This window comes from Gavialis gangeticus, unplaced genomic scaffold, assembly GCF_001723915.1.
Source record: "Gavialis gangeticus isolate Ggan-Ray unplaced genomic scaffold, GavGan_comp1, whole genome shotgun sequence".
In the NCBI taxonomy this organism is placed as follows: domain Eukaryota; kingdom Metazoa; phylum Chordata; order Crocodylia; family Gavialidae; genus Gavialis; species Gavialis gangeticus.
This window is the reverse complement of record NW_017728980.1, coordinates 15,412,676-15,425,691: the sequence shown is the minus strand read 5'-3', so window position 1 is coordinate 15,425,691 and position 13,016 is coordinate 15,412,676. Positions and strand designations below refer to the sequence as shown.

At 41.2% G+C, this 13,016-nt stretch overlaps 1 protein-coding gene across 1 annotated transcript in view; it reads right to left on the bottom strand.

The window, feature by feature from the left end:
* Positions 1–499: 499 nt before the first annotated feature.
* Positions 500–13,016, bottom strand: part of DDX6 (DEAD-box helicase 6) — a 25,848-nt gene continuing 13,331 nt past the window's right edge. Inside the window, exons 9-13 of the mRNA XM_019510950.1 lie at positions 12,592–12,708; positions 11,054–11,117; positions 8,680–8,781; positions 7,251–7,430; positions 500–4,781 (exon numbers count right to left, since the gene is read on the bottom strand). Of these exons, the coding sequence (XP_019366495.1) occupies positions 7,255–7,430; positions 8,680–8,781; positions 11,054–11,117; positions 12,592–12,708 (459 nt within the window). The 3' untranslated portion in view covers positions 500–4,781; positions 7,251–7,254. The remainder of the gene's footprint in view (positions 4,782–7,250; positions 7,431–8,679; positions 8,782–11,053; positions 11,118–12,591; positions 12,709–13,016) is intronic.

Sequence of the window (13,016 nt, the reverse complement as noted above, 5' to 3'; positions counted from 1 at the left end):
TGACCTTGCAGAGTTCTTTGTAACGGACAAAGCCTGCTCTACTATCTTTCTGTAGTAAGTTATAATGTGTCACTGTTTAATTTTTTTTTTTCCAGAGGGTAACTGAAAAGTCTGTATAATGCAAAGCATTGTTAAGTTCCAGGCCAACTGAAATCTGAAATGAAGAAACACTAACAGAACTCATGCAAGATGGACTGTACGGACCATCTAGCAGGTTCAGCTGAAGTTAGCACAAACACTGGGCAGCCCTGCCAACAAGACAAAACCTCTCTTCCAGCGGCCACTTGCTGTTGTTTGCTGCAGCTGCAAGGTCACTGTTGTGCTCGTAATGCCCTTTTGACATATGTTGAAAATTACTGCTTCTTACTTATGCCACTTTGAAGCACTGACATGCTCAGGGTTGCAGCAAATACACAAATCTTGAATAGGAGGAGGAAAGAACCAACCTTTTACTCAGTACCACAAAAAACCTGTTAGAAGACAGACACCAACACCATTCTGGTGTTCCAGTGAGCTTTATTAACAAAATCAGGATTTTACCATTCACCTTTCTTATACTCTTATGAACTCAGTGAAAACTCTCACATAGTCACAGCCTTCCATCACATATAAGTACATACAGAGATAAACTTTCTCAACAAAAACTGAGCTGCACTGGACAGTTTGCCAATTGCCAATTAAACAGAAAGCCAATTTTTCCCCCTCCCTCCCCTGAATGTTTCCAAATTCTAGTCCATGTTCACTTGTTATCAGTGGAATATAGCCCCTTTAACTAGGGACTAATGGTTTATAAAGCCTCATTTGAATTACAAAACAAAAAACGTGTTTTGTTTTGTTTTTGCTTGAAAAAGTTCCTGTTTCTTTCAATAAAGGGAATATTGCCTATATTTCTCCAAACACCCTTTCCCAACAATTATTGGTTAAAATACAGGAAGCCTGTATCTTAATAAACCTATCCCTCCCCACCACCCCACAACCCAGCCCTCCCTCACTTTTGTCTACACTAGAATTTAACAATGCTTCCAGTAGGAAAATACTCCAGGCTAAAAACAAAAGAAAGAAGTGGAGGGAGCAAAGCTCAAGGCAAACTCCCGCCACCTCTCTTTCCTCAGCTGTCTGACATGCACTCTTCACTTGAGAGACCACACATTAATTGTGCAGTTAAATTTTGGTTTACAGTTGGAGTAAAAGGGTCATGGCAATACAAACACTCTTGGTTTGGACCACATGTAGCCAAATTGTTAGTGGCAGCAACGCTATTCAAGGACACAGTTCACTCTGTTCCCATGAATCAATAAGCTCCTTGGCACGAGCAGTATTAGCAAGTCCACGGCCAACAAAAGATCATTCCAATGGAACTGGACTCCTGGCAAAAAAAGTCTGCGTACTTCAAAAATACAGGCAAATTGATGGTCTCTTCATCCCTGCACTGTGTCAATCAATGATGGAATATAAGCAACTGAAGCATTTCTAAATCCTTGGTGCAGACACCCTCCCCCTCCCCACACTAAAACAAAGAACAAAGTTAAACAGAATGAGATGGTTTGAAACAAACATGTTTGCAATTTCTGTGTCAAGCTTTCAAGTTCTTACCCACATAGACACAAAGCAAACGGTGAAGGAAAGATGCTCCCATCTCATTCTGAAAATTAAAATATTTGAGACCAACCCACCCCACTCCCCTTGGGGAAAACCCTCCAGCTACCGCTGTGCATCTGGACAACGTATGTTGAGAAACCCATCTAGATTTTTTAGTCATATTTCAAAAGGCTTAAGAATTGCATGTCTCCATGTCTACTGGAAGATAAATGTATCAGTTTTGCAGGGTGACATTAGCCTTTTAGGCTCCTAGAAGGATTTTTTTTTTTTTTTTTTAATGTATGAAAAAATGCTCAACAGCCCATTAAGAACATCACCACTGCCAGAGCAAATGTTATGTTGGGCTTATTACCAAAAGCAGAGACTCATTCCAATTCAATGGATAAACATGAAGTCTGTCATGTAATCTGTTACAGTAAGCCAGAAGAAATCCAAGGAAGTCTAATTTTATATATTACTTAAGGGGGGAGAAAAAAAAAACAACTAGGATTTAACCTAGTCAGTTGGAGCATCTTTCCTTTTGCAAGATCGTATACATCTAGAGATAGCCTACTGGCACCAGAATCAGATCGCTTCTTTCCTTGAGAAGAAGCCGCTTTAGAATGGTGCCCCCAACAGTCTAGCTAAGTGCCAATCCTCAATCAGAGGCCAAAGTTTAAAGTAATACTTTCCATTTTAAAAATTTCTGTGCTTCAAGAGGGACCAAAGCATGGCACCAGGCTGATCTGCCGCAAATCCAAGCAGAGCACACATTTGACTCAGCATGGCTATCCTTTTTCTTGTTATATGTGCATGCCCTGTCACAGGATACAAAACTTATTTACACATTTTCATCTTTGTTGCACTAAAATGATCCCTCTGTCTCATTGAAAAGAAAAAAAAAAACTGGCTGCAGTACAAGAGCAAGATTTTACTTTTGGTCAACATTACCACCCACAAATTCCCTCCCCCCGCCCCCAAAAAGCACCCCAAAATTACTTGTTTACATTTAGTACCTGCCAGTTGGATGCAGTTATGTGGATCACAGAGTGCCTGTGACCAAGCTCTTGAGTTTGTACTTTAGTGCAGCTTTTGCTACTATTATGGAGTCACTGTAGACAAAAAATTAACAGAACAAAAAAAAAAAACCAAACCAAAAAAAAAAAAAAAGTCTTTCCACCTTGAGAAAGCTGTTGCCAGGAGGCACCTGTGTCTATTTCTGATACTCAAAAATCTGCCATATTTTTCCAAACAATTTCACTTTTTTATAAAAAGTCAAACTGGGGAGAAATTAAGTTGATTAATTATCCAGGTAAGCAAGCATGGTGCAAGTGCAGCATTTGTATACACAATGTGTGACTGAGCAAAAAGGGACCACCTTCTTCCAGGTGCCTCCTAGCAAAACTGTTGTTGAACAAGATAAAAGGGAATAAAAAAAAAAAAAAGTTTACTGGTTTTGATTTGTCTCACTCCTTTTGCCTGTAGATCAGGCCAAACATCAAGCATGTTGGGAGGGGCACAATTTAAAGCAACACTACTTAACCATAAAGCATTTTCCAGCAATATACAATGCAAAATGACAGACAGCAATTCGTGCCAAAACATAGGAAGTGTCAAGCAGCTTTCTGCAGCTTCGACGTTCACAAGTTAGAAGGGGTTTTGCCCTTACCTGCTCGAGAGTCTATGTAAGGTTGTTTTGGGCAGAGTATGCACAATGCTGTAGGAGGTGAATCAATCCCACAGAGCTCCAGAACTGTCAGTTTATGCAAGTATTTTTTTATAGTTTCTTTTAAACCTAAATCCATGCCTTATACGTATTGCTCAACAACACTGATACCTGCAGGATTTCCCTCGTGCCATGGTGGAACACAGGTCTTTGCCCCCTTCAGAGCTTGGTAAAGTTCCTGAAGTTTCTAAGGGGGAAATTGAAGAGCATCTCAAACAGGTTGAGCTACAGACTTTGAGGCCTTTCAACCCCAGAAGTAATCTCTTCCAAGAAAGCAGTATAGGACAGTGTTGCAAGCACCAGAGCAAACCCACCCTGACAGGGGTAACTTGTAGAGGTCTGCCCTTCGGAGTCAGAGCACTTTTCAATGTTTAGTGTTGCAGAAAACTGAGCCCCTCTCATTTTTAGCTGCTTCCATAATCAATCTAATTCCTTTAACCCCAGCAACCTTCATCAAAAAAGAAAAAAAAGTTATATATGAACCCAAGACAGAAAAAAACAACGTATTTACAAAGTTTGTACAAGTATACACATCCGATTTTCTATGGGACACATTGCACCAGAGGAAAGAGGGCCATGGCTCTGAAACAAGTCTACATATCAAGTGCTGTAACTACTAATGAAGACTTAGAAACCAGTCTTTAGTGTTCTGCTAGAGCATAAGGGCTTTTCATATGGCTCCTGCAAAGATGACAGGCTGCTCTTTCCTTCTGGAGCTATGATGTTGCACCTAATCAGCCCAGATTTTCAGTTGTTTTTTTTTTTTGTTTTAAATACATGTATTTACAGTATGGGTGAACTGCAGTTGCATATCAACTCCTCCAATTAAAAAAAAAAAAAGTGTTAAACAAAAACATTACTGATAACTTTCACCTCCTAGTCCTGCCTTTAGTACTGTGGGGAAAAGGAAGGGGAAGGGTTGGGGACTTTGACCTGAAACAAAAAATAGCTGTCGATTCCTTGGGCTGCATCGGAAAGGTGATATTCTGAATGGTCTCATAGCATAAGGCACTTTGCACGAATAAGTAACAAGCTCTTTAGCTTAAAAACAGATGAGTAACCAGGGAGAAGTTGAAATGCACTCAGTCAGCTGTTGGGAGAATTTGAAAATCGTAGACAAGCTTGTATTCGTCAAGATTCTTCTCTTTTCAGGGTTTCTCTTCTTCCTTTGCTGTCCCTCCCACCCAAAGGAAAAAAAAATTAAAACCAGCAGTTAGTGCAACGAATGTTCAATCAGCACACAGTGCAAACAAGTGGGAAAAAAAACCAAAAAAAAGATATTCCTTCTTTTGTCTTTTTTCCTTGCTGCCAAATTTTTTTAAAAAAATGAAAAAAAAAAGGCTGAGCTCTTTAGTCTTCTTAGTCCCAAAAAAGAAAAGGTGAAGAAAAACCCACGAAGAGAAGAATATCCCCAAAGAAATGATGTGTCACAGATCCGGATCAAAGGGCTTCAGCTTCTGGCATTTGTAATCAAAGCCTAAAGAACAAGGAACCCGCAGTTAGTTTCTCCAAGTTGTGTTCAAAACAGAAGAAAATTCAGGGATTCAGTATTCTAACAGTACCTCTGATCAAGCCAGTTTTGACAAAGTAACCTTAAACTTCTAGCTACTTTGAGCACTTTAGTTTGTGTTAAAAGATGTCAAGGACATCACAATTATTGCATAATGCTAAATAAAGCTATACATCTCCAAACTAACAGACATAACAGGAAATTACCACTCTTGCTGGATGATAAGCAGGAAATGCAGGCGGCAACTTAATGTATGGCAAAGCAAGCTTGCTCTTAAAAAGAAAAGAAAACCAAATTTGGCTAATTCAACTGTGGCCAAATTGCTTCAAAAACAGATTTTAATTTTTCATTTTTAAAAGCACTCTGTCTTCTCCTTCCCATATGGCATTTAAATGTCACACTACACGCAACAGCAAAATGACAGTTCTTTGGTAGACTTATAGCACTCACCCTTACAGGGGCATTCTGAAAAACTTTTAAAATTAGTTCTTACACTATAAATGTTGTTGAAGCTATCACCATGCATCCGACTGTCCTTCAAGGACAGCTCAGGCTAGCTGGACAACGACTACATGTAAGCTTGGCCTCTGACCAGATCCCCCCTCAGTTTCAGAGGGGAAGCCAGTGATGAAGTGTTTTCATTCACATAACATTTCATCCCCTAAGCTCTTTCAAGAATAACTAGGATACAAGTTCTTTCAGACCCTGATAACATTTTTCTGCTAATGAGTATTCTTGGGCTTGCTCCCAGAAACAAGATCTACTTTCATTCTGAATTCTATCCCTGCATTTCCATCATAAAAAGGGGTACAGTACCAAAAGCAAGGGAAAGGAATCAAGCATGCACAGTCCTTGGAAGCGCATGTTGCCAAGTTATAACCTAGGAACACCAGATTTCTAAACGGGGGGGCAGGGTTACTCAAAAACACAGTTAGCAGAAAGGCTGCAGCCTAAGCAGGAGCCTGACAACAGCCATAGAAGACCTCCATATTTCTCTTTCGTTGAAAGGAGAGTCCTCAAGTGGCCAGCAAGTGAATTACAGACAAACGCGCACACTTAGCTCTGACTCGTGGGGAGGAGTGGTTTATCAAATGCCCCTGGAACAGAGCAGAGAGAGGATCTTATCCACCTCGGAGCAGAAGTCTGCTCATTTGAACCATTAAAAAGTGCTTAAGTTGTAGCTGGCGCTGCAAACCCAAGCTTAAATCTTCCCTCAAATGCTCCCCTCTCTCTCATTGCTGCCAGAATTGTCGCACATTACTATCCTGATTATCTTTGCCTCCTGCCTCTTCCTTGCTTTGGGCACTTCAAACAGTGCCCAAATCTTCTTTCATAATGTGGCTGAAATACTAAGGTCAGGCTGTCCATCTCCTACATGGACTACCACAGCTTCCTCTGCTTTTGCCTCTGAAATAAAGCATCACTTCCTCAGAAACCCATTAACACTACAGCTGTAAATCTCTCTCTCTGCAAGGAGTGTTGTTCTCACATGTGAGGCTATCCCTTCAACCCTGCCTTTTGGTAGTCTCTTGGCAAATGGCCCTCTCAACCTCTACTCCAATGAGGGCAGCCATGTCCAATGTCCACCTCCCACTTTCTCCCTCAAGGATAAATGGGGGGAAAAGTGCAGAAAAGGCTAAGGGAACACCTCCCTGAACTGAGCCACAAAGCCACAGACTTTTCCTCACGACTGACCTCTGCATAGCACCTGTAAGTTCGTGTTAAAAAAAAACAAAAAAAACAACCCCAAAAACCAACGATGACTGAGGTGGGAAGAGCCATTTTACAAGTCGATATGAACCGGTAATGAGACCCAATAGCCAGTATAAAAACCACAGCTTTTTACACCCTCCTTTCTCCCATTTCATCCACAATACTGCCTTAATGTACATGAGCTATTTATCTTACTGAACATCTGTACAGAGATCAAACACACTATGGTGCCTTAACCTTGACTGGGGCCTCTGGACTCCTGCACGAACAAATGGCAATGAGTCCAAAATCCCACAGACAGCCCTGTTTATATCACTGCCTTATTCAAGGTGTTCCTTGCGACCATGGGCAATTCTTATCTTGTAAAACAGGATACGAGTCAGCAACTGCCAAGCAAGAAGCATGGGGGAAAAGGCTACTTTGTTTTTAAACTCCCACATACACAGTGCTTACGTATTAAGGAGCTGATCCACTGAACATTCTTCCATTTTATCATAGCACCTTCCTCATTTCCAAGTTCAAAGATATGCCCCTAGGCCAAACTCTGCCACCCTTCAGTTTCTCCCTTACTCCAGGAGTCAAGAGCTCACCATACCGAGTTAAAAAGATCTAACAAAATAACGAAGGGGAAAGAGCGCCAAGGTAGAACTGACCCAGCAAACTCCTGCCTGCTTCCATCTCTTTACTCACCCCAATTCAGTACTCAAAAGGTAACATACGCACGTGGTTAAGGTTTCTCATCTTCTACAGGTTCACTGTGGTACTCTGCCACATACAGGCTCTTGTCAATGTTGCTTGGGATGGGCTTGATTTCAGTCCCCAATTGCTCCTCAATACTTTTCAGGTTGAAGCGATCATCATAGGTGATCAAATTGATGGCCAGGCCAAGGTGACCAAAGCGACCTTCACAGAAAGAAGTAGTGAAAGGTTTACTGCCAGAGCCCACAGGCCGCCAAGTGACCGGACTACAGATCATAAATGCAGCAATAATAAAAAGAAGTTTTACACTAGTTAGTAAATCCAAACCCTCAAGTACATTTGCAGTTTTGAGTTTTACACACCCTGGTACTGTTGTACTTTTATACCACTTTAAAGAGAGAAAAAAAACCCCACTACATCAAAAAACAACAAAGGCTACCCAGTGGAAGAGTCTCCTTTCAGACTCTTGCTCCACATACAGCCTAGAGTAAATTTAGGTTGAGTGACTGAATACAATCATCAGTTTAAACCAGGGATGCTCAACCCCAGGCCCGTGGGCCACATCTGGCCCGCAGAATTGAGGTATCCAGCCCACGCGACTCCCTGCTGGTCAGAAAGTTTGGCAGCATGGAAGCAGCAGCAATTAATATTCCCACTCCTCTCCCGCTTTGTCAAATTCCCAAACCCCATGCAGCAAGACTGGGGCTGGGCCAAACCTCCCTTCCCCAGGACAGCTAGATCAGGGCCAGGCTTCCCTCACCCCCTCCTACCGGCCAGATCCAGCCCCGAGAAGAACCAAGCAGGCATCATTCATCTGGCTCGCAAGGCAAAAAGGTTGAGCACTACTGGTTTAAAAAAACTATCCTACAAGGGGAATCTAATGCAAAAATCCACATTTTTCCTACTCTTTCCCCCACCCCAGCCCCAATAAAATTAGCAACTGAAATGCTAAGTTAGAAAAGACTGAGTCTCGAGTTGTCTTCGCTAAGAATGGTTCAAATTCATTCATGCTGAGATATCTGCGGACAGAGACACACGAAACAACAACTTAAAACGCACTCAGACGGAGCTATTTAAGTACAGTTTTCCTAAAGGAACACTGCCACTGAAAATTGCCCCTGGTTTCGAGAGAAAAGAGCACATTTCAATCAAATAAGCCAAATCCCTGTTTCTGGATACCTTTCAGCAATGTAGGCATTCAATCTGGTTTTGTTATATGCACCAAAATGATGCTTTAAACAACAAAGTATCTACTTTGTTGCCCCCTCCCCCCGCCCCACTGAATAAGCGCTGCATAACAATTTGTTTTACGATATGAAAATCTACTCATTTCTCGTGATTTCAGCTTGCAGATGATGTTCACAAAGCTCAAAAAAAAAGTAGAAATGAATCCAGCAGTAGTTAATCATGTTTCTTTACATGCCTTTCCTAAACAATGACCCCTTCCCCTTACCTGATCTGCCAATACGATGGAGATAAGTCTCTGCCAGCTTTGGAAAATCAAAGTTTATCACCACATTCACAGCTTGGATATCAATACCTCGGGTAAACAGATCTGAAAGACATTTCCATATTAGCTGAAACACAAGATCCCCTAACACCGTTTGTTTCCCTGAAAAACTGGATGGCAAATGTCACCCGAGACCACGGTCTACTGTGAACTTAGCTCGGTTAAGTCTTTTCACTACTTCTGGATGGGGAAAAACATTGTTAAGAACCAACGGAAGGCTGACTCTCTACATCTCATTTTGGAAGGCCCTCTTATCGGGAACAGAAACCAACACCACAGCCATTTTGTATACCTGAACAATTCTAAGCATCAGTTTCAAGCCCCAACTCTCCCTTAAATATGAAGTAGTTTAACTTATAGCGGCAGAAGGATTAAATAGTTAGTTTTTTTATCTTATTTAATCATTCTGTTCTACTTCTGTTGCGTTCAAGAGCTGCAAAGTTAATATTCTTAGACCAAAACACTCATCAGCAAACAATATTGTCAACAATGAAATTGTACAGCTAAAGTAAAAGGCCGCATGCAATTATTTGACACTGCCCGGTCTCACCTCTAAATGCTTATTTAAAAGGAAAAGATTTCAGGTGACATTACTTAATCTAATCATTTGCCACTTAAGAAAGGAAATTTTACATCAACTTACTCCTGATACACCAGCAACTGCTTATTAAGGTCTTCAACTAAACATTCATCACTATTCCTAGATTCATAGACGTTTGGGTCAGAAGGGACCGTAGCAGAAAGACTCTGACCCCTGCCCTGGGCAGGAAAGAGCCCTGGCCTCCTCTTAAAGACCCCCCCAAGGTACAGGAGAGCACCTCCTCCCTTGGAAGCCCATTCCAGATTCTGGCACCCCTTACCGTAAAGAAGTTCTTCCTGATGTCTAACCTGAATCTGCTCTCCGTCAGTTTGTGACCCCTGTTCCCAGTTACTCCAAGGGGTGCCCTGGTAAGCAGAGCATCTCCTATTCCTTGCCGTCCCGTCCCCGCGCTCCGATCAAGAGGCTGAAGAGATCCAGGGCCCTCAAGCTCTCCTCACAGGGCTTTGCCTGCAGGCCCCTAACTGTACAAGTGGCCCTCCTCTGAACCCTCTCAAGGTTGTCCACATCCCTCTTGAAGTGTGGTGCCCAAAACTGGACACGGTACTCCAACTGCAGCCTGACCAAAGCCGCATACAGGAGAAGTATCACCTACCTGGACCTGTCTGTCATGCACCTGCTAATGCATGATACAGTGTGGTTAGCTTTACCGATCGCTTCGTCACATCGGCGTCTCACGTTCATCTTGGCGTCAACAATGACTCCGAGATCCCTTTCCGCTGCTGTGCTGCTGAGAAGGTCCTCCCCCACACTTAATAGTTTCATAGTCAGTAGGGTCGGAAGGGACTTATAAGCGTGCTGGCGATTCCTTCTCCCTAGGTGCAGGACTTAGCACTTATCCTTGTTGAACTGCATCCTATTCTGTTCTGCCCACTTTTCCCACCTGTCCAGATCCGCCGGGATTCATTCTCTACCCTCTAGCGTGTTAACTTTACCCCATAAATTTGATGATATCTGCAGATTTGGACAGAGTGCTTTCCACACCCTCATCCAAGTCACTGGTGAAAACATTGAACAGCACCGGTCCAAGGACTGAACCCCTCTAGTTATTTTAATTAACGAGTCTTAATTTTGCTATGATACTTGATCACTCCATTAGTTAACAAACTTTTAATTTATGGTGAAACCATCCACAGATTGCCGAGAACTCAACATATTTAAGGACATAACAAAATGTAATTGAAGTGGCAAAAGAGGACAGCAGAAGGAAGCATATTTGTCAGCAGCTCCTAGAGGTGTTATCCTATGTCAAATGCAAAACGAATAGCAACAATTCTTACTTAAGTCACTCAAATACAATAGTAGTAAGGCTCAGTGTAACAAACATATTGGTATGCAGTTCAGAATCACACACCCATCACGAAAACCTCAAAACAGTCCATCTGTTATTTTGTGCAAAGAAGGAATATTAAAAAATAAATAAAAAAAATCACCTTTTGTCTTTATTCAGCCAGTCTCAATCTGTTTCCCTGAAATATCATGTAAGCTCTCAAAAAATACGTGTAACAGCTTACATTAATGATGCGTACAAGTTGGGGAAGGGGGAAATAGAAGAAAATGCTGTCCTCCAAGGCAAATATTTTCTTCACTGATTATATAAGTAGACAAATTGCATCTGGGCTGGATGCTGTAGCTAACTATGAGCCAAGTGATCCAATTCCCATTGTCACCATCACAAATTGAAAAAAAATAATGAACAAAAACAAAAGGAATACTCACCAGTGCAAACAAGATTGCGGCATAAGCCATTTCGGAAATCGTGGAACACACGATTACGATGCTCCTGATAAAGAAAAAAAAAATGGTATATTAGCAGGTTTTCCCCCCAAGCTATTGCGTGTATTTCACAATTAAACCCCACTTAAGCCAAAACCCCTCATCTCAAAGTAGGAATACCTAAACACACAAACCTGGACATGTACACATTAATTTTTACTACCAAGCACTTGTTGCATTTTCTTTCATAAATCTCAAATTATCAGTCTTTCTTTGTACGGTTTAACTTTCTGGTAACAGCATTTAACTGTACTGATTTAAGCAGCGAGGCAGTCTCTGTGGATAAACATTAACCAGCTTAATAGTGCCCCTTAAGCTAAGCAAATGCAAGATGCTTGAACTAACTGAAGAGTTCATCCAAGAGAGTTCTGTCAATTTAACAACATCAGTTCCTGTACCAACGTGTCAATGGTTAAAGACTGAATCTGTGTGGCTTTTCAGGTTTGCTTCAGAATGACATACAAGGACTAAAACAGAAACAAAATCGGGTCTCACCACATAGGTCTTTAGGATGACGTGTTCCCAACTGAAAGTTAGTGGCAAAAAGCACTTTTAATCTAGATATACTGACTACTAGCCTGTAAGGAAATTATTTTTTGGAATAAAAACTGTTCGCTGTATAGCTTAGAGATGAACTGATTCATGATAATCCAACGTTTTTCCTCTAACTTAAGTTTTCACTACATTGTGATGACGATGCAGTTGTACTGCTTTTTTTGATGCTTTGCAAAGTTCTGTCAAAGTTCTCAGCATTTTATTTCTGATTTTTAAACCGACACAAACGCAATCTTGTCAACACCAAGAAAGCAGTCAGAGACAACCAGCCAAAACAGATAAATTATAGCTTAGCATGCAAAAAATATGCCTTACATTATACTGTAAAAATTAAAAGCAGCAGTCAGTGATCCAATCCAGACCTTCAAAAACTGATTAAATGTTTACTGAAATTTAACTGATGGAAGTAAAAACAGGATCATGTTGTACTTTATTTACACGCCAAGAAGTGCTTAGATTACTCATCAGCATAGCGAGTGGCATGTTTCATGAAGTTCTCAGTTTTTTTATATCCAATTGTCAAAGTATAAATTAAAAATCATGTGTCACAATAATATTGTTATGAGTATTTTCCCAGACTATTAATGGTGTTTGCTGGGTGACGAAAGGAAAAGTGAGACTTGAGACACGGGCAGCAGAAAAACTCAAGGGCTGGAGGTTAAAAAAAAAAAAAAAAAGATAGAACCGATCATTATTTCCACGTCTGTGTATCGACAGAATCACACAAAACACATTTTAATTAATTGCCAAAGGTGAACCTATCATAGTTTAGTTTGGTATTCCTAAATCAGACCGGAGTTCCTGTACTTAAACAAGGACACACATTTCTAGAACTACTTTCCCCACTGGTAAAGGACACAACGATAGTGACAACAGTCTGACACTTTGCAGGTGAAAGTCTGGGAAGAACCAGCAAATTCACTCACCTGCCTCATTTTTGCATGGATATAAAAGCAGGAATAACCCAGCTGGGAGATCTTTTTGGCTAGCAGTTCAACCCGTTGAGAAGAGTTGCAGAAAATGATCGACTGGTTAATCTGGAGCTGAATACAAAAGTGTGTTAAGAACAGATGTATTTTACTTACAGCACTTTGAGGTTTGGAGAGACCGCACCCCTTTCAAAGAGGGCAAAGCACGTATGTTTGGAATTTCAGCTAAGTCACTCCCACTAGCATTTTGTGGAGAACAGCAAAAACACACCTCACTATAGAGAACTGTGCAGCATAAAGTGGCAAAAAATATACATGCTCAGGAAAAATTAGCCATCTCCATTTAAAAGCTACGGCATGTTAAAGTAAACTGGTAGGAGACGCCACTGTTCATTTCCAGATGATTAAGATCTGTTTGCCAG